General features: G+C 42.7%; 3 protein-coding genes across 5 annotated transcripts in view; 1 reads left to right on the forward strand and 2 right to left on the reverse strand.

Annotated features, from left to right (window-relative positions):
• Positions 1–16739, reverse strand: part of LOC124291269 (TATA box-binding protein-associated factor RNA polymerase I subunit C-like) — a 100060-nt gene extending 83321 nt beyond the window's left edge. For both annotated transcript variants that reach the window (XM_046728239.1, XM_046728237.1), the window contains exon 1: positions 16639–16739. The gene's annotated coding sequence lies outside the window, so the exon portion shown is untranslated. The remainder of the gene's footprint in view (positions 1–16638) is intronic.
• A 390-nt stretch (positions 16740–17129) lies between these two features.
• LOC124291265 (anaphase-promoting complex subunit 11) lies at positions 17130–26319 on the forward strand. Its single transcript, XM_046728208.1, has 3 exons — positions 17130–17182; positions 23508–23626; positions 23898–26319. The coding sequence occupies exons 1-3, from the start codon at positions 17163–17165 to the stop codon at positions 24011–24013; spliced, it is 255 nt and encodes an 84-aa protein (XP_046584164.1). The 5' UTR covers positions 17130–17162; the 3' UTR covers positions 24014–26319.
• LOC124291264 (leucine-rich repeat-containing protein 61-like) overlaps positions 21072–27259 on the reverse strand; it is a 40876-nt gene continuing 34688 nt past the window's right edge. Inside the window, exons 8-9 of one of the 2 annotated variants that reach the window (XR_006902180.1) lie at positions 26744–26922; positions 21072–21100 (exon numbers count right to left, since the gene is read on the reverse strand). Coding sequence is in view for 1 of the 2 variants with exons in the window: in XM_046728206.1 (XP_046584162.1) it covers positions 26846–26922 (77 nt within the window). In the remaining variant the exon portion in view is untranslated. Of the gene's footprint in view, positions 21101–25404; positions 26923–27259 lie in introns of those variants that run through there. The other variant, XM_046728206.1, reaches the window with a different exon arrangement.

The raw sequence follows: 27259 nt of genomic DNA on the forward strand, positions 1-27259 counted from the left end.
GTGAGTTCAGAGAGGATTGAACGAAACTCCTCCTCGGATATCTTACTGTCAGTGAGTGCCGTGGAAATACGCTCACTTACCGTGTTCAGCTTTGCTTCAGCCAGAACCCTGATCTCGTCGTGTTTCAACGCCTTACGATGCAGTCTGCGTGATGCAAACTTAAGCACCAACCCTAACACCCCTGTCACCCCAGCTGTTATTTCAATACCTAGCGCTATAGGTGCAGCCACGATGGTAGCTAACAACCCAACACCTGCCGCCCCTAGTCCCATGCTGGTTGCCATAAGGGCAGTATCAGTCCCGTCCACGGCATTGAAAGCTCTATGGTACTTCTTATATAGTGCTTTCCGCATGTCGCGGTCTTGTTCTAGTTGGTGTTTTACATCACATAACTGCCTCAAGCGGAACCCGTCTACGGTTTCCAGGGTCTTCGCTACTTCCTCTACGACTGGGTACAGCCCCATTCTGTGTGCCTATAATATATCTTATGGGATATTTTTTAATTGGGCTTCAGTTAATAGTAGTTCAACGTACCTAAGGCTTATAAGACTTAGATTCTCGTATGTGGAGATACGGGAAGGGTCAATAGGTAACTTCTGGTCTATATCAACACCAAAGTCGTTTAATATGGGTGGTAGTAATCCCAGTTGGGGGTTCCCCAATCGTATAATGATACGGCAAGATGTGAAATCTGGTGTGTTGGTGTCAACCCAACGTATTGTCACACCAGGTAAAAGTTGCAAGTTTGGGGGTGGGTCAAAGCCGTCCGAATCATCAAACTTACCCTTGTAGGCGACTTCTATGATGAGTGTGGATTCTAGGGCCATAGCCCTAACCCCTGCTATGGTATCGGGGTGGGTGGCTATTAACTGGGACCGACTGTATGAAACTAACAGGTTGTCCCTCGGGCAATATAGGGAGTTAGAAACCATCATCCTTCCAGTTGGAATGAAAGACGTGACCAAGGTACCATTGTTCCTAATTTCAGAGACCAAGCCATATTTATCTAGTGAGATATAAGGTGCGGCGAGGGTCACGTTGATCGCCCATTTGGGTTCTTTTAGGACTGCCAGGGACTGCCGTATGTACACACCGTTTTTAAAGCGTAAGACGTATGAGTCATCGTTCTGGCCACGCTGGTCGAATTCCTCTATGTCTCCTAAGCCCCTGAGTGTGATTTTGGGTAGATGATCGGCTATTGCCGCCCGCCTATACACGTTGTCTTTAAAGTGTAGGACGTATGAGCCACCTTCCTCACCAGGCTGATCGAATCCCTCCGTGTCCCCTAGGTCGTTAAGCGTAGCGTTGGGGTGATGTCTAATCATTGCTATAATACTATTACGAGATAGTTTCCAATAGTTTTTCTGATAATAGTTCAGGGGTGCACTTCACCCCCATGAAGTGTATGTTGTCGGGTAGGAAGATCTTGGTTAGTGATATCGTGTCTTCCACGATCACTGTGACTCCCTGCAGACTGGTTTTGGAGTCGACACCCACCCGCACGTAAACGGTGCAAACGGGATACTGGTGTCGTTTCGCCTACCCGAGTTTGATCCCCTTCACGATTTCGACATCATCCGGCGATGGTTCCCCTAGGTAGACTTGGATGACCAGAGTGGCGTTATCCGGTAGGCTCGTCAGGATGTTGACCACGCCAGCAAATTCAGACACCAACTGCAATGTCACGTCTTGCACTCCCGGTTTACTCGATAGCATGTGGGTTGCCATACTGGCGACTGGGCTGATGACTACGCTACGCCTCTGAGACGGGACGTAAGCCACGAGCAGGGTTCCGTTGTTCACGACTTTGTTTAGGTAGTTGTCTTTGTTCTCCGTGAACACGTAGGGGGAGCCGAGCTTAATATTGAGAAACCAGTCGCCTTTATCGGGTAACAACACCCACTTGTCATCTTCGGTGAAGACGAGAGTATATGGTTTGTTTCGGGCGACGGTAGTGCTCTCAACATCTTCTAAGTCGAACAGTTTGCCTCCGAACGATGGGTATATCATCCATTTATCATCACCTGTGTGGACTAGGGTGTACCGAGTGTTGACGACCGCTCTTGAGGTATCTACTATATCACTTAGATTGTTAGTACCACTATGGAGGGGACTTCAACGCGTTTGTAAATACTGTTTTTAAGCTGCAAGGAGTACAATTTACCATCTACTCCGGGGTCGTCGAATCCGCGTGTGTCCCCGAGGTCGGAGATCCCCGCATTGGCACATTTTTTCACCTTCATTCCGGGGCCTTGTGCGCTGGTCATTTTATGTGCAGCGTTATGCTGAGGTATCCTATATTCACGGGATTATGATTTATATCTAACACCGATATTATCAGCTCAGGGATGTTGCCCCGAGTTAACCTCTTATACTGCCGCGGTGAAAACGACTCGGTTCTGCCGTCGTTGTATTTCTCCGTTTTCACTGGTACGGCTCTCAGTATCGTGGAAGGGTGACCCCCTTGAATGTTGTCCGTTGTGCTCACTTGGCCGAGATGAATGCACAGCTCTCGGTACGGTACTAGGTCGGGTAACTTCGTGCCTGTGATGGTAGTCGTTGGTTTTATCTCGTCCGGCGGCATACCGAGTGTCCTCGCCAATGGTCGGCCGAGCCTCAAGGAGTTTCTTCCGTTGTTGATTAACACAACTGTGCTGTTTGAGTCGTTCATCTTGAGTTCGGCTCCAAGGGGTTTGAAGACCTCGTCGCTTAGAGAGCACCACGCTGTAGTAGCCATCAGTTATCTGTCTGCGATCCCCACTGACGAACAGCTTATTGTTGCTGGCGTTGATGTTAGTCCATCGCGGTAGGTAGGTGATATCGCAGAGTGCAACTTTGAGTTGACCCGACGTGTTATTGATCGCGTGCGTCAGCTGAACGGCCTCACCGCTCGTTATTCCTGGAAGTGTTATGTACATGTTAGAGTATATATGCTCATTATATAATAGTTTTAAAATGTACTCCCAAGGAGTGTCTTACTCCCCTGGAGTGTTTTACCCTAAACTGGGCATAGATTTCCCCCACATGAAGATCGTGGTCGCTGATGGGCTGTATTTCAACGCCCAGTTCATAGATGTGTTCGATCGGTATAGGTTTTCGGTGACTAACGCTAAGGTAGTTCATGCTTGGTTCAACAACCCGATGCAGTTCTGGCAGAATCAACTCAACTTCGCCGTGTGGTGCGCTAAAACGGGGTGTGGTGTTATATTGACCGACACTCGGCGTGGACCGCTGAGTCAGTCTGTGTTCACGTTCCACGTGTACTACCAGGTCAGGCGTATCCTTAAAGAGATCAGCGCTTCGGTCCCACAGGACAAAGCATGGAACGCAGTAAACAACCAATGCGATAGGCGGGCCTACGAGCGTATTTGCAGCGAATTCGAACTGAACCCGAAGACGGATTGGCGTTTGCCGGGACCGAACCACGGGTTGAGTATCCCCATAGCTCACAATATGCCTATCGTGGATGCCAGCGAGAAGATGAAAGAATGGGGGTACAAGTCGTATCATCACCTCACAACAGCGAGCGAGTGGGATGACCGTTACATGGCTTTTCGACAACAGCAAGGATTACGGGTCTGGAGGTTTGAGCAGGGGCAGCGGATGACTGGAAAAAGTTCATGCTGGACGCGTCGAAAGGGTTTACTTTTCGTGCTGGTGTCACCAGATTGAGCGACTTCGATTGAACGCGATGCGTGTGGGCTGTTGGGTGCGCCAGGCGCATAAGCAGCGTTCCAACATCCTCGGTAAGGGGACTGCTTACGACGGCTCAGAAACAGTTAGTTGTTAGCGTTGAGGATGCTATCAATTCTCCAGTTGATCTCGAGTGCCATTAAAGCGCTACCAAGGCGTGTTGGAATACGCCAGGTCGAAAGTCGACTACGTCTTCGACATGGGGCTGTACATGGCTCCGAGCGATATGCAACTGAGAGTAAAAAAAGTGGTGGGCTACAACAACGAAATAGTCATAGCCACGGCGGACCAAAAGTTGGGAGTCAATTTTGATGTCAACGTCCCCCACGTCCCACCACCCACGACCGGTGAAACGGGTATAGTGGCACCACCCCCGGAGCCTAGGGTTCAACCAACACCCCCTGTGGGATCACCCCCACAGCCTGCACAGCAGCACATCGATCGTAAAACAGCCCTGGTGGTTGGTGGGGTCGCGGTCGGGTTGGGGCTCATTTGGTTAAAAATTCCTTAGCCGCTACGTACACCAAACCTGCCACAGCGACGATGGCTGCCCACAGGTTTTGACTGAGCCATGTAGCAGTTTTAGCCAGAGCGCTCAGCAGCCACGAGATGATGGTACCCAGGATGCTGGGCAGGGCGTCGGCGGCCTTACCAGCCAGTTTAGCCAGGGCCTCCCCTAAGGATTTCAGGTGTTTTTTCATCCAGTCTTTGACACCCCTACTACTTGGTGGTGTGCCGGTAGGCGTGGGGGTACCCCCTGTCAATGACACCACCAGGGTTGATATGATGAAGCCCAAGGCAGTCAGAATGCTGGCGATGGTTATACCTTGCTCTCGGAAGAGGATTTGGATCCTGTCAGCTAGCGTGGTGTCCTGGTAGAGGACTCGATCAACGGTTTCCCGCACACGGCTGATCTGGGATCGAAGCTGTTCTCGGAAGGAGGATGCCGTTTCCAGCCGGGTATTCCTTTCCTCTTCCAAATTATGTATTCGTTCCTCGATGGTGGCTTTCAGAGACTCGTCCTCCGTTTCACCGAGTTTGACCTTTTCATGGGCGATGTGGTCGTCTATCGCATCCAGTTTGGCTGTGTTGTCCACGAGTGACCCACGAATGGTTTGCATGGCCTTGTCCAGTCCCCGCAGTTCCTGAACGGTAAATTCGAACCCGGGTAAGGGTTTGTTATGGTAGGTGGCTAACAGCTTTTCAATGTTATCAGTCATGTCTTGATCCGATGTGGCGCCCCTGACGTCTTGCAGATCTTGAACGGCCTCCGGGGTAAGCTTAGGCCGTGCGCCACCGTAATCTATGAAGCCTAGTTCATCGCGGATAAAGTCCCCATGGCGACTGCCGAGTGTTGATAAGGCAAGCGGTTCTCTCGTGCGCTTATTCATGAGATCGATCTCTGGGCGAGCCTTCAATCGCAGCGTGCCCTTGCCATCGACAAAAAACTTGGAATAGTCTCGCCCCCACGGCTCGACGTAATTTTTATCCCCTTTTAAGCCATCGTAAAACCCGTTGACGGCCTGCTTCACGAGTTCGTTGCCTTGCGTGAATGTGGTGTCATCCTCCCCGAATGCCTTGGCACTATCATCCCACATATCATCCATCGGGATGTCCTCATAACCGCCTTCAGCCATTATTTAGTATTAAAACTTATATATTTCATTTATATAACAATGTAAGGTAGAAAACTAGATCCTTTTAGAAGATCAAGAGAGCCTCTAGGCGTCAGAGCCGTGCGCCAGTCGGTGACCATCACCAACAATCCCAGCAAGATAGACCAGAACCAAACGCTGCTGGTTAGATTCCCAAACCTTGGCGAGAATGACCTCATTGTACCAGGCGCGGTTCGACTGGCGTTCAACCTCACGCTTACCTCCAACAGCGACAAAAGCGAGCTAGTGCGGAGCGTAGGTCGGGCCATCATCAAGAAAACCACCATCAAGATCAGCGGTAGCGAGGTGCTGAGCATCGGCGACAGCGACATATTTTATTGCTCACGGGGACCTCTGGAAGCGAGGAGAAGCAGCGTCAATGGCGTGTACCAGGGCATCAACAAATCGACCGGTAGCGCTTGGGATCTGGCTTCCGCGCAAGACCAGTTAGACAAGATCACGGACGGTGAAAAGGCCATCGCCAAAGCGTCGCGGGAACAGGTTCTGCGTGCCTTTCGACTTCGAGTTGCTCACGGGACGCAGCGCCATTTTACCAGGCAGCTGGGTGATAGGCTTGAATCACGAGCTCACGTTTAGCGACTACAGCAAAGTAGTGCGCGCGCCCGAGCGGTGATGAGGCCAGTTACACCATAGACAACATCTCTCTTTAGTTCGACATGGTCACTAGCCCAGAGCTGGCCAGGCAGGTTCGAAGCCAGTACTTTCGGGGAAGGTAGCCATCCAATGCGATAGGGTCCTGAGGCATAGAAGCGATCAATCGGGATAAGAAGCGACACAGCTGTGGAACATAAACCTAAAGCGTGCGGTAGCGATCGATGAAAGGCATCCTGGTCGTCCCGTGGAGGATTACGAGGCGTTCGAAGGGACAGCGAAGTTTTCAACCCGAGATTGAAAAGGTGGAAGTGACCATCGGCGTGCCCAATCAGCTGTTCAGCGCCGGTATGAGGGCGCACCAGCAGTGGGATGAGATAATGAAACTACCGACCCAGCACCAACACATCATCAAGGACCTGGACCTATCCGCCGTGCAGATCGGTGAATACCTGACCACCAAGTACGAGCTGTGGTTGGACATGCGATCCACGGATGACGATAAACTGCACGGTAGCGGTCGCTGCATCGACAACGGCAGCGAGGGGATAACAATCCAGATTACCAAGAAGGCTCAACCCGCTGGCAAGTTGAAATTATATCTGTACGTGATTATGGGCGCGCAACTTAATATAGACAATGGGAGATTCGTGCAAGCCATCTACTGATGGTGGCAAGCCATCTAGTAGGCCACTGCCTACTGATTTGCCCCGCGACCCACTCTGCGCCATAGTGTGCGGGCAGACTGGTTGTGGGAAGACCGTTTTCGTGTTGGATATGTTGGAGGGGTACTACAGGGATGTGTTCGACAACATCGTTATCATGTGCCCTACTCTGCAAATGAATAAAACGCGTACACGGAAAGACGTTGGGTGATGACGGACCCGGACGTACACAGAGTCGACCCGGGGACACGTCTGCAGGACTGGTTGAAAGCTTATCACGGGAAATTCGACGCTGTTCATACTGGATGACTGCAGCGCTGATCGCGAGATAACAAAAAAGAGAGACATGCTATCGTACCTGGCCTTCTCTGGCCGGCACAATCCGAGTACGCGAAACAACGTATCCAGAGGATCGATTACATTAACGAACAACTCAGGCGTGAGAACCATGCCGTTAAAACATTCCACGATGTCGACGACGCAGCGAGAGAATACTACCTACTAACAGGTAAACAGCTGGAACCACTCAATAAGCCTACACTCGCTCAGTACTACACACCATCCAAGGGGCAAATGGACCGTGAACTGGTCTTCATCGCGCTGGGTATAGCAGCGACTGCGTTGGTTGCAAAACAATTAGACTAAGTACACATATAAGTATACCAAAGATAAGACCTGCTCCGTAGCGATGCGAATACATACTTATGGGGAAGAAAGAAGCCTGTGATAGGAGATGCAGGACTGAGGGGTACTGTTGTTTCCACATGGGAAGCCCTAACTACACGTGTTCTGTGTGTGGTATAGGGGTTAAAGGGCACTACTGCCTATGCAAAGCTCACGGGGCTAACGTAGTCAGACATCATCTCATCTACGAGAATAAAAAGGCCTACATAAAAGAACGTAGGCGACTTCTCAGGATAGCAGTGTAAGGCTGGAGGAGTTACCTCCCTTTGCCAGTGGCCCAATTAGAGACTGTGCACACCTAGGTATAACTATGTTTGTGGAAATTGAGTCCAGGGAAGGTTGCCTGAGAAGCTGGCAGATGGATGTGGGGAAAAGTATAGATATCAGTGTCCTCAAACCCATGATTGTTAGTGAACTATATAAGGGGTGCTCGTTTACAATCATGGTAAAAGTAGGGTTTGATGTGCCATGGGCTGGACACACTTGGAATTACTTTGATGGGGGGCGAGTAGATGTGCATGGGGAGATAGACATACTTGTTGATGACTCGTTGCAAGTAATTCAAAACACCCTACTATGCTGCGCATGTTCCGGGTGGGCCGAGGGAATAATCGATAGGGTGTATCTAGATATTTACTAATTTTTTACCTTTACGGCGGTCCAATTAGAGATTGATATTCTTAGGTGTGTACGCAACTATGACTACTATTCGCGAGCTCAAGCAGATTGCGAGCCAGAGGGGGGTGATCGGTTACTCTAGAATGAGGAAGCCAGCCTTGTTGAGATTACTAGGTTTAGAAGCCCCTCCCACGGTAAAACGGTTAAAAGCCCAAGCAAAACAGCTTGGATTCACGGGTTATTCAAACCTGGGGAGAGCCGGGTTAGTCGCATTGTTATCACATGACCCCGTAGCGCTGAAAGGTCACCTTCAGCTCCCCACTGTAAAACAATTAAAAGCTGAAGTACGCAATTTGGGGTTAGGCGGATATTCCCGTATGAGGAAACCACAGCTTGTAGAACTATTACGGCAGAATAGAGCTATTGACCTACAGTTCATACCCACTGAGCACGCTGTAGGCAACTATTTGAGAGGCTGGCGCATGCATGTTGATAGGAACATAGACATCACAGATATCAAGCCTCTGATAGCTGATAAAGTCAACCAGGAACTAAACAATCTGGGAAGTATAAAGTTTCAGATCACAGTGAAAATGTCACTCGATAAACAGGCGGGGAATGGGGTCACTGAGTACGTTCAGCCTTACTTCCGAGGTAAACAAGAAATCGTCAAGCATACAGAGACCATAGACGCATCAATCGATACCAGTTTTCAGCAGATACGAGAATACCTAGAACACTACACACACTTGGGGTCCGGGTGGGCTGTAGATAAAATCGATAATGTCTATCTAGACATAGCTAACTCACGATGCCGTTCAGAGGCGGGTCATACCTAGACTTGCCCCCTACTATAAGAAAAAACATGCCATGGTCAACGTCAAGAATAGAGGAGACGATTGCCTGAGGGTAGCTATCAGGGCAGACTTGTATCCAGTTGACACTCATTCAGACAGGCTTTCTAGTTATCCCCAAGACGATGGGCTCAACTGGGATGGTAGATGAACCAACCCCCATATCCCAGATCACCAAAGTAGAAAAACAGAATAATATAGCCATAAACGTCTTTGGGCACGAAGGTAACACAACAATAGTGCACAGGGTCAGCCCAGTGTTGGGGGAGGAGGGTCGCCACGTTACCAATATATTCATGACCCAGCGAGGTGAAAAGTATCACTACATGCGGATAAAACATCTCAGCAGGCTGTTGCACGACCAGTCGAAACACGTTGGTAAAAAACACTTTTGTGTGCGATGCCTGCACGGTTTCAGCCGAGCTGATTTATTAGAATCCCACCGGGAGGATTGTCAAGGTGTGGGGCAGACGGCCATACGAGTCGACATGCCTAAGGAAGGTGCCAATATCCTAAAATTCGACAACCACAAGAACCAAATGTCTGTGCCTTATGTCATCTACGCTGACTTTGAAGCCTTGGTCAAACCAGTTGAGGCTGTTGGGGGTACCCCAACCACACAGAAAACACAAGAGCATGAGGCCTGTGGGTTTGGATACGTAGTCGTCTGTTGTGATGGGGAAACGAAAGCTCCGGTAGTGTATAGGGGTCCCGACGCGGCTGAAAAGTTTCTAAAGTGTTTGCAGGAGGAAGAAAAAATTATTAGGAATGCACTGTATGCAGTCCCTCCCATGCGTATGACCCAAGCCGACAGGCTAGCTCACGCCTGTAGCACTAATTGTCACGTGTGTGATTCACCACTGAACGGTGATTCGGTGAGAGATCACTGCCACGTCACCGGTAAGTATAGAGGCGCCGCTCACATCGCGTGCAACCTCAAGCTTAGAATCACCCCCAAGACAATAAACATCCCCGTGGTCTTTCACAACTTGAGAGGGTATGACTCTCACTTGATCATGCAGGCCATCGCGAAAGTCGACGGCAACCTGACGTGCATCCCCAACAACATGGAGAGATACATCTCCTTCAGCTTGAATGGTCTGAGGTTCATCGACTTCGGTTCAGTTCCTCCTGTCGTCACTTTCGACAGTCTGGTCAAAGGCCAGCGATACCTTCCCTATTACCGATCGATACACAGGCGCCGAGACTAGACCCCTGCTGATGAGGAAGGGTGTGTACCCCTATGAGTACATGGATGGTTGGGCCAAGTTCACCGAGACCAGACTACCCCCCATCAGAGAATTTTACAGCAATCTGACCGACTCAGCAATATCCCAAGACGATTACTCACACGCTATTAACGTATGGAATAAACTGGGTTGTAAGAATCTGGGTGACTACCACGACCTGTACTTGAGGACAGATGTACTGCTGTTAGCCGACGTGTTTGAGACGTTTAGGCGGACGTGTTTCAAGCAGTATAAACTCGACCCCGCATGGTATTACACCAGCCCAGGTCTGTCGTGGGATGCCTTGCTGAAAAAGACCCGAGTTAAGTTGGAATTGCTCACCGATTACGACATGCACCTATTCATTGAGAAAGGCTTGCGAGGTGGGATTTCCATGGAAACCAAACGATACGCGAAAGCAAATAATCAATGCGTGAAGGGTTATGACCCGAGCAAGCCAACCAATCACATTCTCTACCTCGACGCCAACAACCTGTACGGTTGGGCCATGAGCCAGTATCTACCCACAGGGGGATTCGAATGGGTATCGGCCGAGGTCGATGTTATGAGCATCGCACCAGATTCGAACAAAGGTTATATCCTCGAGGTTGACTTGGAATACCCCAAGGCATTACACACATCACACAACAGCTACCCCCTGGCCCCCGAACGTATGAGGGTTAACCCAGACTGGATGTCTGAGTACCAACATAACTTGTTAGGTGGGCGGGTGGCAGACGTTGAAACACTCGTGCCCAACTTAATGAATAAGACCAAGTACATCGTTCACTATCGCAACCTACAGCTGTACCTGTCGTTGGGTATGAGGCTGACCAAAATACACAGGGTGCTCGTGTTCAACCAGAGCCCATGGATGGAGCCTTACATCAGAATGAACACAGACCTCCGAAAGCTTGCCACCAGTGACTTTGAGAAAAACCTCTACAAGCTCATGAACAACTCGGTGTTCGGAACCTGAGGAAACGCGTGACCGTGAAGCTGGTTCGGTCGAATGAGGAAGACAAGCTCAGGAGACTGATAGCCAGTCCGGCATTCAACCGTAGCAAAATATTCACCGACGACCTGGTTGCCCTACACATGAAGAAAAGCCACATCAAATTCAACCGGCCTGTTTACGTGGGGATGAGCATCCTCGATTTATCCAAACACCTGATGTACGACTTTTACTACAACGAGCTTAAGAAACAGTACGACGACAGGTGTGAAGTGCTGTACACTGACACGGATTCCCTGCTGATGGAGATTCGAACCGAGGACGTGTATGAGGACATGAAAAAACGCCTCGATTTGTATGACACCAGTGACTACCCCAAGGACCATGCCATACACAGCACGGTAAATAAAAGGTCCTAGGTAAGATGAAGGACGAGTGTGCTGGTACGCCCTTAGCCGAGTACATAGGTTTGAGGCCTAAGATGTACTCCATCCTGAAGGCTGACAATGGTGAGATCCGGAAGGCTAAGGGTGTTAAGAAGTACGTGGTGAAACAACACATCAAACACGCCAGATTCAAGGAAGCCCTGTTCAAGACCCGTACCTTTAGACATAAAATGAACACACTTAGAAGTGATGGGCATAGGATATACGGACTGACTATAAACAAAGGCGTCCCTGTCGCCGATGGACACTAAACATTGGATAGCTATTGATGGGATAAACACGTACGCATACGGGCATGAGAAAATTGAACCAAGAACATAGGTGTATATGTAATTACCATACCCTGTCAGGGTGACATGTCACGGAACCAGAGAAAGTTTGAGGCTATTTACTACAGCCAGCGTGGGTACTGGAAAGGAGCTAGCGCCCATTACATAAGCTGGCTAAAATGCGAAGTACCCGGAGGAAGCCAAAGCGTGGCTTGAAAACAAGCCCTGTGGCAGATCTATTTACCAGCACCACGCTCGTGCCTAGAAGGAAGTTCGGTATTAACATACCCAATAAGCGTTCACCAGGCCGACCTCCTATTCCTACCCCGACAAGAGGTACAAGTATGCCTTAACCGTCGTGGATGTGGCCAGTCGCTACAAGGAAGCCGAACCCTTGACGCGAAAGACTCAGCCCAGGTAGCCCAGCGGATTGAGCATATACAAGCGCAGTCCGCTGGCGTGGCCAACAGAGCTGCAAGTTGACCCGGGCGGGAGTTCATGGGTGCCATGTCACACCTGCTGGATAAACCGCGATACCAACGTCAGGCGTGTGGCATGGCGGAGCCCATCGCAGCCAAGCCATAGTTGAGAGATTCAATAGGACTTTGGCTGGCTTATTCGGGCATCAGTATCGCGAGAGAGATGGCCAACCGGGTAAGCGATCGACTGAATGGGTAGTGCGGCTACCTAAGGTGGTGTCGGCCATAAACCCGCGAAACTACCCGTCTCACCGGCAAGAAACCAGCAGGCGCTATCAAACTAAAATCAATAGTGGCAGAGTCGGCTGCTCCATTGCGTGGGAAGGAGAAACAGATACCCGATAGGGCACTAGTGAGGTACCTATACCAGCCGGGGGAGCACGAGGGCGATAGCCGTAAGCGAGCCACTGACCCAATATGGTCTGTCAAAACTTACAACATAGATAAAGTGGACATGAAAACCGACGAGCCGAACTTGTACTACTTGAGAGATGGGCCAGGGAGAGGGTTTGTTAGAGAAGAATTATTGATCGTACCGTACGGCACAATGTTACCTCCTGCCAACATGGCATAGTGCCACGTGTGGCTGGGAAGTTAACAAAACAACGTGGCATAGCGGCACAGTAGTGCCACGTGTGGGCGGGAAATCAACGGGGGCTCAAAAGTAGTAGATGCAATGGTAGCAAGATCTAAGGGCCTAACAAAAGCCTTATTTGGGAAATAAGGCTTTGCAGAGGCTTTTGTTGGACTTGGTCCAGGACTATCATTGTATATACTACTTAATCATATGTTGATTAGTAGTTAACGAGCCAGTTAAAGGATAAGTGGTCATTTTTTAATACCTATGCATCTTACCTTCATCTTCACTTGTGACTCCTGAAGTTTACTAGACTCTATGGGATGGGAGGTTAGGTCCATTCTCCCCTTTTCTTCTTGTTCACAATAAACATATAACCATTAACATGTATGTATCTTCCACTACAGGAAGTAGGAAGAAATTTATTGTGCATTTGCCATAACTGAAGTTGTGGAAATGATGATGAAAACTGTCAGTTCCAACATTATTACATTCTCTTCCCACAGAGGTTACTTGTCATATCTTCCTACGAACCTCTGTTCTAATACGGCCATATTTCCCGGTTCTCGTAAAATCCCCCAGCGGCAAAAGATCGCAGCACGAATTATCTCCCTTCTTTCTATCCAATCAGAACACGTGTTACATCGACTTAGATTCAACTTGACTAACACAAGCAAATGTGGGGCCACAAATATCCCCCATCTGCCGGGGACTTGTCTTGATGTTACACACAAGACGTTTAATGGCTAGCTTGTCCGTTGTCAACGAGGGCGATGGAGACGCCACTGATCCGCCGTAACATGACTGAGTTCTGTCTAGAAGAAACGTTTGCGCATCGCGCAGGGGAAGAGGTTTAGTTTTCTCAAAGCATACGGAAATTACCGAGGCCTTGCGAATGATCACTTTTGAAACAACGTCGCTGATTGCACAACTAAATATGATTGTCTCCAATCACGAGTCTTGAACGCTCACACCATGAAAGGGCCGTATTAGAACAGAGGTTACGTAGGAAGATATGACAGGAGTAACCTCTGTGGGAAGAGAATGACATTATTATAGCATGCAAGTTTATGTAAGAAATTGAATAACTCACTACAAATGAATTGAGTGAACTAAACTCACTCACTAACCCGCTGGTTCACATGTCAACCCGCTTGAACATGTTATCGAAACACTACCCAATGATCAAAGGGTTTTGAAATAACATCTGAAAGTGTTAATTAAGTAAACATTGCGAGAGTATTTAAACAGCTCAATGTATTACATAAGAAAACATCTCAAAGTACAGGACAAAAAAAACATCTCAAAATTAAATAAGTAACAATCTCAAAGTATCAATTAAGAAAGCATTTCAAGAACAATACTCATTAATATGAAAAAAAATAATGTATGGCCATTTTGACTTTTTGGTATGGCCATTTTGACTAGGGGTTGTGGCCATTTTGACTAGGGGTTGTGGCCATTTTGACTTTTTTGTGTGGCCATTTTGACTTGGGTCAGTATGGCCATTTTGTCGTGTGGCCATTTTGACCTGTTCCCACATGACAGAATCAAATTTTAATTTACTGACACAACTACCAAAGTTAGGTATTTATTCATGAGCTGCTTCTAAATTTTGTTCAGGGGCACTATTTTCTTAGTAATCCACACAGAAACATGTCACCACTCACCAGTGATGTGAAATATATTCATTTCTTTCAGACTTTTCTGCATTTCTGCTCAAAGTTACTTCTTCAATTTTTATTGATAACTGGTCAATATTTAGTTAATGAAAATTGATCTCCATGATCTATATCAAGAGCCAGCCCTGGTTCTTGCATAAGGTTGATATCTTGGCCAGATAGAACTCGTAAATTAGGACTAAATCATCACAGATTGCACTAATTAGGCCTGGAATCGCCTTTATGTGTTTCACTTCTAAATGCAATTCAAAGACTCAATGATTAAGTAAACGATTCAAACATAATTGAGGAGAGACAAACTAGCACTGCTTGCTCGGTCAACTGACAGTAAAGTAGTGAAAATTTACAGTATGGATTAGCATCTATAAGTAATGGCAATTGATTAAACTGGACAATGGAAGTCCTTAATATGTCACTGTGACATATAGATGCAAACTGTGTATATGTTTAATGGGATTCTATTTCATATGTTGTTCTTATCAAATTTCATGATCACAAGATCACTCATAAGACAATATATTATGGTTCTGTGGTTTTCCTTGCCCCTTCATGAGGTGAATGATTCACCAGGTCACAGCTCACAAATGAGCAGTTGTAATGTATTTACTACACATGTTGTTGTCCTGGAAAACAGGGTTTCGTCTGTTTCTAAATATAATGTGTAGCAGCTTTAAGTGCGCATCTTGATAAAGGTGACAACACGGCTACGGGTGTGATTCGATTTATTGGACGACTGGGTTTAGTTAACCGTTGTTTTTTACACCCTGAAATACACAATAACAATGATGAGGATAATAAACATTATCCGAGCATAATTCATTTGACTTGCAAACAAAAGTATGGACAACACCGTAATACGTACATCATATGCATCATTAATAAAGACGGTAAATATATAATTACTGCATTGTGTTATATTAGTGGCCTTGCAACACATTCAAGCATCTGACTACACAATGCTGACAAGTAAGATACAACAACCTGAATTACAGTTGTCCAGATATGTACCGGTAGTAGTAAATATAGAATATATGAAGTATACACACACCTTACTGTGTGTAAAACGTCATCCATAGATAATGGTATATGTTTACATGATGAAAATATACAAACATACCAGAAGTATGGCCTCTAGGTGTAGGTCACACTACAGTTTCCCACAACTACATGGTCACGGCTACAGTGGCACCGAAAATACCTACAAATGTGGAAATAATTCAAAACTAACTTCCCTACACAACATCCTTACACACGTAAATATTATCATCAAATCAGAATTACTGTAAGCACATATTTACAGATCTGGCATAGCACACAGTAAAATACAAAACATCCTAATACTATTATATATACACATACATACACAACACATACATGATAAAAGCTTCATAAACTTATAAATCAAAATACTCATTCAAATACCTGCCTATCCAGGAGATTTTGCCATTTACTAAACCTCTCACAAATGTACAAATTACCTTATTTAGCATACTTAACATAATGTTTATATAACCTTATTTATGAAAAGATATACACATATATGTTTATGTATTTAATTAAACAAACATACCTTGACAGTAGTGAAGTAAGTGAAATTAGTACACTTGCTGCAGTCTGTTGTTGACTTGTCTGTCCAGTGACTAAGGTGCAAGTGAGGGTTAAAAAGCATGCAAGCTAAGAACAATAGGGTCAGCCACTCAACCAGAACATTTGCCCTGGTTCAATCAAAAGGAAGTGATAGGTAAGTGACTGACCCAAGCATATCCAAGTTAAAATATTTAAGGTGTAGTATCACATCTTAATTAAAATCCTTTACACCCATAATTCTAACTAATATCAATAGCTACTAACTAATAACTAAAACTAATAACTAATACTAATGCTAATACCAATACTATAGTCACTATATACTAATAACTAGTACTAATACTAACGCAAATACTAATGTCACTATTAATACTAATACTAATTACAGTGGTGTACAGTGTATGGTTTATTTGACAGTAACACAAATATATGTGACTGCCACATAATGTACGCTGATAATTTAACAACACGCTATATATTGTATATTATAGTTTCAAATACTGTATCGTACGATAATATTAAAGTTTCAATCATTGTTATACATCAGCTAATGTAACGTTATTATAACATTTACTTTCATCTTGCTTTGAAAATGAATGTTGTCAAATGACGTGAACGCCGACATTTCTTTACCTTTTATCAGTATTCTAAGTGATGTTTAGTTGGAGAGGTAGGTACTGAGTATCATTTACACATGTTCAGTGCGTCTGTAACCTTAACGATTTCCTGACATTTTGAAAGAGTGGCTAATTATTGCATTTTTTATTACCATTTTCATTTGTCTTAGTCTTGTCAAAATGCTTTAGTAAAATTAATCTTTTAAAAATTGTATATTTCTAAAACTAATTTCATCAGTAATGTAATATGATGATCCGAAAAAATGCCTTGTTATTGATTGTTCTGCGTACAACATCGATTACTCCCTAAACAGCAGGGAGAATACATTTATAAAATATGCACAAGAATAAGACGTCAATACAGAATTCCCATTCAGATATCCTTTGCACTAATAAATATTTACACGTAATAAAATGTACTTTTTATCCCCATTAACAATACAATTTGATAAATATCAACATCTTATCAAAGTATTATTTGGCATAACATTACTGAAATTGGAAGACCCCCAACTGTTTCCGCAAAGCAAGCGCCAGAAGATGAAAGTGAAAATCAAGAGTGGGTATATTTAAAAATGAAATTTGTCTGTGGATAATAAAGTATTTTGGTTTGAAACCAACCTTATGGTGTCGTAGATGTTTGTCACTTTCGACTAAAAAAGGCATAGCATATTCATTAGAAGCTGTTGCCCGATCGTGTCTGGCTGTCAGCTTGCACACTGTTCAGTTCCGCAAGATTGCTGACGTCGAGGTATTAGAAAGGAAGTCAGATAGACTACATCTTATAAAAATATATATATTCTTACGTTCTCTGTTGACAATATAGCTAAGGTGCATAACATTCAAGTTTCAAATTAATTTGGTTGTGTTTCAAACAGTATCAACTATCAAGTCCCAAAGTGATATGAGTTTACTAGACATGAAACTAGTGCATTTACTTAGTTGTTTTTTTGTTGTTGCTTTTCTACATTACCCTGATATGGAAGCATATGGATGTCTCAAGTAAGCAATCTTGTTTGAAATCTAAATGTCCTGCAATTCATACCACTGGGGAGAACATGTCAAAACGTGACATTATACCAATGTGTAAATAATACCTAAAAAAACAAATGTTGTGGTTCCGATTACCCGACCGACCCTTGAATTCTGGTGCCGACCCCAGCTTTTTTAAGAGGTATGAATAAAATAAGCTTTCGGATACCATTGTTTTTTCCTGGCACCAATGGACATCGGTCATTCTGATAGAGAAAATCGACATGATGGCCGCAAGCTTGATTGAATAAACAATTACACATTGATAAATGTGTTATTAGCTCATACTTTACTTCTAAAATAAAAATGTAAAAAAAAAAAAGAATTCCTACCTACATACCCTAAATTTTAAAGAGGTGTAATCGGAACCACAACATTTACTGGACGTGAATTCCTGCGGCCTATACGCATAAAAATTGACAGTGGACGCAACAAAATTTATTAGTGCATCCACAGGGACGCAGAAAAAGTCCAAATACAAATACTTAAAAGTAAAAATTCCAATCAAGTAACAATAAGTTATCAAAGAGTTTGCTACTAGCTGGGTTATAGTATCTTTTGCAATTCAATTACTGTAAAAACTAATGTGATGATCATGATACACAATACAGTAACGGTATTAATAATAATATTTATGTGTATGGGACCCCCATTTGTTGTCTGGGACCCATGAAAATTAAGAGTATGAGTCCCAGGGACCCTCAAAAACACGACTCAAGGTAAATCCCTGGTTACAGCCCTACATGATATTGGAATATATTGCCAGGAAACAACTAGTGATGTTGTGCAAATGTCACATTTGCATTTACCAAGTCCGGTATCATCTGTTTAGTCACTTGAAGGGATGTGTTTGGTTTACTTCACAAAATACTGGAAAGTTCAAGTTCTGTTGTCAACAGTCAATTTTGAGAAGTGTGAGTTAACCTGATCAAGCAAAGACCACTCACATGTTTCTTTAGCAGAAGCTGGGTCTGACCTTGACAGAGTTGCTTTTCAATATGGCTTCAATTAAAATATAGATGTTGTGGCTACACTTTTGTAATCTGCTTTTGAAATAAAATCTGAAACTGTTAGGGTAATTCAGTAACAGTCAGGTACATGTACATGATCAATCAATTGCTCAGTAGTCATTTCATGTTTAATTAAATCATTACATATTTGTACTTTTTCACTCTGCATATTCATTATGCTAAAGCAAATATGCCCAGGATGGATTTGGGCTTGTTTCATGTTGATTCAGTTGTGAGTATTAACAATTCAAATATTTCATATATATACATGGAAGCGAGATGAGGAACTGAACTTGCTGAACTGCTTTCTATATGGCTTATCTAAATATATCCTTTTCTTTCATATGCCACTCCTCAATGATCTCATCCAATTTGGTGAACTAAACAGGGTAAGTACTTTCAACTCTTCACTTAATAGATCAAAGGCCATGACTTCAAGCATAGCGCACTGCAAAGTGAGTGTATGGCATTTGTCTGTCCCTTGTAAACTTGACACACTTTTTCAGACAATATATTGGGCTTTAGATATTATTTTGAGCCATTGAGTATTTACCCACTCATTCACATTGGGTATTGACAATTTTCTGTGGGTATTTTATATATGTTTACTCCCTTAAGTCCAGTCTATCGCTACATTTAACTCCAGTTATACTGTGTTTCTTTCACTAGTACTTGTTGGTAATTTGCCAGTACAGTGAGGCATGTGTACATAAACATTAACCCTATCAGGATGATCAGTGTAAAATACTGAAGGTTCCAGTAGTTTAAAAAGTTTCCAGAGAACAGATAGATAGATATTTAACTGAATGGAAACATTGTTTATCAGATATTTCTTTTAATAATTCTGTTTCTGTTGATTTCTAATTTGCATCTGTTTGTGTTGTGCCCTAAGTGTGTAATTCATATTCACACAAGAACATGTTTTAACAAAAGCAACAATAAAAGTTTTTAAGCTGAAACTGTTCATAGATGATCATAGCTAATGTATCAAATAGCTGCTATACTAAAGAAAATCCATCTGATTATAGCTGCTATACAAAATATGTCATTGATGCCTATTTCACCACTACTCAAGAATGTGTAAGCAGTAAATATGTGCAATTACCAATAGTGTTTATGGTGTTTTCTTGTTCCTTTCCCCTGTTATTGTCCTTGACACTGTTTTTTATAATGAACCTAAATTAATGACAATGTTATTCCTGATTAAATCAAGTGTAAATTCCTGTAAATCAAATGTTTGTGCATGTTGTCTTATAAAGCTTTGCACACAAAGATATGAACAAAGGTGTAACAAAACAAGGATATCCTAGGATACTGATTAAGGTTTTTAGGAATGGCCGTATTAGGAGTGACATTGTGGCATGTAAGTCATCAGTTTGCTATGTATCATTTCAACATTTTGAATAAAGAATATCAATATTTCATTGTCGCTTTTCATGTTATCCTGGAAGACTGCATGGAGAGAATGAGAATGTTAACACATACCTCACTGGCATATCGAGTCAAGGCAGTAGATGGAAGGGGCACGATGAAGGTTTAGGCAAAATCATATTGACTTAAGGTTGTTCATTGTTCATTTTCTGTCATTTATGTCGCTGGATTTTGTCTAGTGTCTTTAAATTAACTATCCTTTAAACTGCAGGTACCATAATATTGACAACCTTTATGGGTTACAACTTCTTTATCTCATTGTTATCCATAAAGTTTGTCTGTATTGTACTTCACAAATTCTAAAATGCCACACAAAGACGTTTTAGGTACCGTAATAAAACAATCAAATATTAAGCTGTCAATCTGCAAAGAATTTACTTTAGAAGATAAAATGATCTATCAGAACGAGAATAATTTTGTTGTAATGATGTTCTAAATCATCCACACCGAAACTCCAGCTTTATAAGTATTTTTATACTGTGCCAGAGGGGCAACCTGTGTCTGTTTGGGTATTGCTGAAGGTTGTACCAGGTGCAAGTAGGTTTTATTTCCTTAAATTGAGTCTGAACATTGAAATCAAATAAGGGAGTATGTTGATAACCCCATGTAAATTATGGTACTTTTTAATGAGTTAGACCTCATATCACTGTCAGATAATCAGTAGATTGGAGTGTATGGCTATCATGGGGAATTTGGTCATGTTTCTGCACAAAATGTAATGTTTATTACTTTATGTTTGATTTTTCTAGTTGAAACTTTTCAATTTAAAAAAGGCAAAGAGGGTGGCAAATCACAAATATAAACCGTTTTGGGGGCAATTATTCATTGTGCAAATGGGTGGTGGGGTAGCCTAGTGGTTAAAGTCACGTCACGCCAAAGACCCGGGTTAGAATCCCCACATGGGTACAATGTGTGAAGTCCATTTCGTGTGTCGCTGCCATGATAATGCTGAAATATTGCTTAAATAAATAAATATTGCAGCGTAAAACTTAACTCACTCACTCACTTATTGTGTAAAGCCTAGGATATTTGTTGTGTAAACTTACCTTAATGCTATTCACCCTTGAATTAGAATAGAATAGAATAGAATAATACTTTAATGCCTTTTCAGGAATTTGTGTTACATCAGCAGAGCTACTGACACATTAGAGAGAGATACCAAACATATTTACATAAATTCTTTGATTTAGGTATCTTCACATTTGTTTAAGAGAGATATGGTACTTGGAATAAAGGATGTACGGGCTCTCTTAGTTTTCACTATTGGAACTTTGTAGCGGCAGCCTGAAGGGAGGAGGTTGTATTCCGAATTTAAGTAGTGAGTACGGTCAGATATGATTTTGACAGCTTGATTCACAATTTTCCGCTCATATTTTGATGATAAACATTCAAATCTGACTCCAGCGATTTTACTTGCAGTGTTAACAATTATGTCTATTTTAGATTTGAGATGAAGTGAGGGAGACCCGTACCAACAATGGAAGGAAAATGTTAAAATACTCTGAATAAATGCTACATAAAAAAGATGACATCACAGATGGGTTAACATTAAAAGATCTCAGTTTACGCATGAGTATTACCATGATTACTTAACAGATAAAGCAGCTCAGAAATGTTTCAAAGTGGTGTGGCCCTAGTTGTAGCTCACCTGACTGTAAGCATGGTAAGTAGAAGTTACATATCATTTGCTGCCTGTTTGTGTGTCCATAATTAATTTCACGTTTTTCATATCCCTGAAACTACAAGTTCAATAGAGGTGATAATTTGTCTTCAAGAAGAGTATGATGATTAGCAAATATCACAGGTGTGGTGTGAAGAGTATTGCATAATGCATCTTTTTGGTGGAGCATATTTTGATTTGGATCATACTATGACCTTTAACCATCACATACCATGTTTCCTTGACACCATTACCAAGTTTCAGCTCTATATGCCATGTTGTTTATTTATTACTTAAGTATTAATATTTTCCTAAAATTGGAATATTTACTATTTAAGTATACCTTTCCAGAAAAAAAACCCACTACAAGTTCCTTTTTCTTTGCTCCCATAACACGGAACCCAAACATGCATCTTCACCAGGTTACCAATAAGGCTTGCCTTCCCTTGATTCCTCTCTTCGTCACATGTGTTTGCAAAGCTTATTTCAAGCCTTTTTTACATCAGACACAAAACAATGTTTTGAGAATACTCTTGGTAGGGAACTATGTACAAATTTTGTTTTGAATTACAAATTTTTATGCAATTTGAGCATATGTTCATCAGATAGTGGTGACAGAATAAAAAGGGAAATATAAATTTCCGGTCATCAGTCATAGTGTATTATCTGATTACATGTACAGTTGTGATTCTTGGTGGTTATTTTTGTGTTTTATGTATCTGAATACTAAGTTAATGTCAGATGACAGCTTTTGTTGTATTTGAGAGTACGGAGAGCATGGATGATGATATGGTGAAATATACACTATCATGTGTAGTATGCTACCTTAAGAAGTCAAAGTCTTACTCCCTTGCAACTTGTCCTGCCTGCTGAGGAGGCAACTGCTTCTTGCAGAACAGATGCAGCTAGTTTAAATCCTTGTCGAATGAACAGGTGGATATCCATTGGAAGAGAATAAAGAAGAGAGCATCTTGGAAGCCTAGAAATAGTATAAGGATTAGTAATGCAACTTTCACCACTTGTGTGTCTAGTGCTTAGATCAATATTTGCATTATTTGTACTTCTGTTATTGTGGCTGTTGAGGTTACACCTCCTTCCAGCTGCTTGTCATCTTCAAGGCTGGTGTCACCTAGCATATGATCATCTTACTAACTTTACACTGCTTCTAAAAGAGTGGTGTGCAATTGCATTAACATCCCCCAGTGTGCCTAGAGATGACCCTGTGGTTCCTAATCAACCATTATTATTGGTCTAAGAACCAATCGCTGTCCTAATGGGTAATTAACAGGATTGCCTACCTTCCTTGGAAGGGTGCATTAGTAAAACCAGTGTTGAAACCTCAAGGTATTGATTCTAACTTCTAAGCATACCCTCATTACGGTATTTCCCTTAAAGTGTCTTCAGTGATCTGCCTGCATCTGTTTCCTGGTATTTCATTAAACTACAGAAAGCGTTGGTTCTCATGCCAAAGGCCTGGGTTCATTTCTGCTCATGAGCACAATGTGTGAAGCCCATTTTTGGTGTCCCTTTCCGTGATATTTCTGGAATTTGGCTAAATGCAGCATAAAACCCAGCTCAGTCACTCTATGGCTGAGATATTGCCTTTGCGCCATTAAATTTTAACTCACTCACCCAATAGCATATTGTTAGTGAGTTTTACTGTGATCTTGTTCATTCATTGTGGTTGAATCATGTACAGAGAGATATTTCCGTTTATCGCACATTCTTTAATGCTGGCTATGCTATTTTCAGCTGGACTGCAGTGGCAACATGGCGCTGGGTAGCAAATGATGAAAACTGTGGCATCTGTAGGATGGCCTTTGATGGCTGCTGCCCGGACTGCAAGCTCCCTGGAGACGATTGTCCTCTGGGTAAGTGATCACATGCATCCATAAATGTCACATACATATCTCAAGGAAAACGAATGTGCAGTAATAATTATTTGATGCTCCCTCATTCCATTATAGTTTATATGCTTTTTTCTAACTAGATATTTGACTGAAACTACAAAGAATAAAACCTTGTGTACCCCAATTCTCAACAGTGTTTGTGGTTGATGTGAGAACTTCTACGAAGTATGAATATGCAGAGCCATAACCAGCAGATGATCTGCTGTACATTACGGATTGTTTTCTGTTTCAGTATGGGGCCAATGTTCTCACTGCTTCCACATACATTGTATAGTCAAGTGGCTCAACTCCCAACAGGTGCATCAGCTGTGTCCCATGTGTAGACAGGAGTGGAAGTTCAAAGAGTGACTCACTTAGCAAGGTGCTGCCTGAGCCCTTCCACACTAATCAGATGAACTCCAAGGAAAGGTTGTGATATCAGCATTGGTTCGAGAATGAGGGATGGATGCTTGATCAATTCCAACTGTATGGCACTAGTCTTATGTTTACTGTTATAGGAATAGATATGTTGTGAAACATTTTCTTCTTCTTCCAAAGTTTAGAAGGAACACCATTTATTCTTTCATCTTTTGTTTTTACCACTCTGCTTTTACGTAGATTGCTGTAGTTGTAAATACTACATTTAATAGTCTCCTCCTCAAGAAATAGTTATGTAACTATCTGCTGGATAAATGACATGATATCTATCTGACCAGTGTATTCATCTTTGAGGCATCCATCCGAACGTGTTTATTCATCTGTGAAGCATCCATCTGAACATGTGTATTCATCTGCGAAGCATCCATCTGACCGTGTGCATTCAACTGTGAAGCATCCATCTGAGCGTTTGGATATATCGGTGAAGCATCCATCTGAACGTGTATTCGTCTGTCAAAGCATCCATCTGAACGTGTGAAGCATTCGTCTGTCGAAGCATCCATCTGAACGTGTGAAGCATCCATCTGAACGTGTGCATTCAACTGTGAAGCATCCATCTGAACGTGTGTATTCATCTGTCAAAGCATCCATCTGAACGTGTGTATTCATGTGTGAAGCATCCATCTGAACGTGTGTATTTGTCTGTCAAAGCATCCATCTGAACGTGTGTATTCATGTGTGAAGTATCCATCTGAACATGTTTATTCATCTGTGAAGTATACATTTGTCAGTGTATGGTGGTGTGTGGTTGTGTGCATAGAGCACAGGTCACAAATCATGTGAAGTTAAGCAACATTGGTCACGGAGAGTCCTTGGATGACCCTGTTTGGCAGCTTGACTAGTGAGTGTTTCCAGGTCTTGTGTCCTGCCCCACAACAAAGCACCTATGAGTTTGTTCAAAATCTTCTCTTGTTCATCCAGCAGAAAATAGGTGCCCAGTGGTACAAGTCATATGACTACCAACCTTCTAGCACTGGGCAGCTTGGATTATCCAGGGTAATATGTCCATCATGTTGTATGCTTAGAGCAGGTCCCTGTGGCATGGAGTTCAACGATATGTAAGTGTCCAATTATTATTCATCTGTGAAGCATCATCTGATGTTGTATATTGGTCTGTGAAGCATCCATCCACAGTGGAACATCATTCTAACCAATTTTGTCTCAGTTCACTTTCAAGGTACAGAAACCAAGTATGCTGGTTGATTGCTTTACTCACTGAGACAGAGTATTAGGTTGAAAAGTAAAATGATAGAAAATCATTGTCCCTTGTTTGATTTAAGAGATATTGACAGTTAATTTCACAAAGAAACAAGTCTGTCATATAAACATACATAGAAATTTTATTTGTACCAACAAGATAAGAGATGACATGTCATCTGAAAGATGTTCTGTACCATTACACCTTTGCTGACTGTTGTAGGAGTCAAAAGGATATATATAGAGAAAAATACATTTGCTGTCTCTTGCTTGATACTGTTAATACTATATGGAGTACCTCTTACCCAAGAGGTGTCCAGTACTTTTCACTGACTCAAATACATCTCCTGTGATCTAAATGGATTGGACAAAGAATGACACCAATGGTTGTCCCCATAGTGGACATCTTCCTACATCAAAGCCTTATTTAAACTCATGCCATTTCAGCCAACTTTTATGTGCTAAAATATGCAAAGACAATTGCAAATATCAATCGTCCTTACAGAGAAGGTTTTACAAGATCAACACCCAGGTTTCAAAACATGTTGTTATTGACCTCTCGAATGTGCATTATTTTGTTTTCTTAACAAGAAAGGAAGACAAATTGGTTTGAAGTTTTCAATCAACTGTGTGCGAGTGTGTGTGAGAGAGAATCACAATAAGTAAGATGCAGTGCTGTTTTTTAGATGACCCCAATTCACTAGACTAACGCTTAGTCTCTGAATATGTATATTTTGATAGCAACAAACAAACCCATATAAATTGAAAAGGAGCCCCAGTGAGACCAGAGATTCTGAGGAAATCTAGACTTGCTTCATTTTGGACTTTAGCACTGCAGAGAGGGCTTGGCAGTAGGGAAAATAATGTGTTTCAGGGACTGAGACAGACTAGCAATTCACCTGATGAAGGATTTACTCTGAAACATATTCTTCATAATGAGGAAATTGACATTCATTGCACTCTATTCCCATTCACTGATGGAGTAAGATTATACTCTGACATGTTGTATTCTTCATAATAAAGACATTGACATAGATATATATCTCTCTTCCTTATCACTCTAAATGCCATTGAAAGACCTGATAGACCAATGTAATTCTTATTTCTGACTCCAGAATAGCAGAATTGTGACATGATTGCTATAAGTCTGTTCCCATTATACATATGCTTGGACATGTAGCAATATTCAAATACTGTCAGTGAGATTTGTCTATACCAACTGATTTACAGAACATCTACTGTACCACTGACCTCTCTTTGCCATGTTCCCGATTGTGATCCTCCCACACATTCCTGAAGCGTACCTTCCAAGGGTATCCATGTCTCAGATGCTTCAGTGTAGCAAGTTTATGTTTTTCAGTGTTGCCTAAAATAGGGTTCTTAACTTGAAGTGTTAATTCTATTGGAACTGGAGTGAGATGGTGTAGGCAGGTATATATACAGCACCTGACAAAGTCCATGTACGTCAATTTGTCGTCTTTTTGAAAAACTGTCTTTGCTTCTATTCAAATCTCTCCAGTTTTTGACATAAGTGTGTGGCATTCTCTTCCCTAAAATATGTTGATGCTATGAAGACCCAAGCATACTATTATAAAGTTTGCCTTCAGACTGTTCTGACAGTCTTTTGCAGCTAGCCAGGAGGTCTGCAACAGATAGGAGTAAAACCATTTCATTGTGTAATTTCGATGTTTTTGTGTGAAAAAAAGTATTAAAATCAGAAAGGAAAAACAACAACAAATTGTGCACATGCATTACACCGGACATCTACCTACCATACTGGATCAAGTCACTGACCCAAACCCTTAACCCCAGTGTCCAGTGTAATGCATTCTTACCGCTTTGAAAAATATAATAAATAAACTCCAATGATGCAAATTACCAAATGAAAACAATATCTATGTATATTAGTTCCCATTTATAATTCTCTGGGACCCGTGAAGGTCCGGGTTAGAATATTGATCTTCAGTAACCCATGCTTGT

Source organism: Haliotis rubra, unplaced genomic scaffold, assembly GCF_003918875.1.
Source record: "Haliotis rubra isolate DU_JTF1 unplaced genomic scaffold, ASM391887v1 Scf489, whole genome shotgun sequence".
In the NCBI taxonomy this organism is placed as follows: Eukaryota; Metazoa; Mollusca; class Gastropoda; order Lepetellida; family Haliotidae; genus Haliotis; species Haliotis rubra.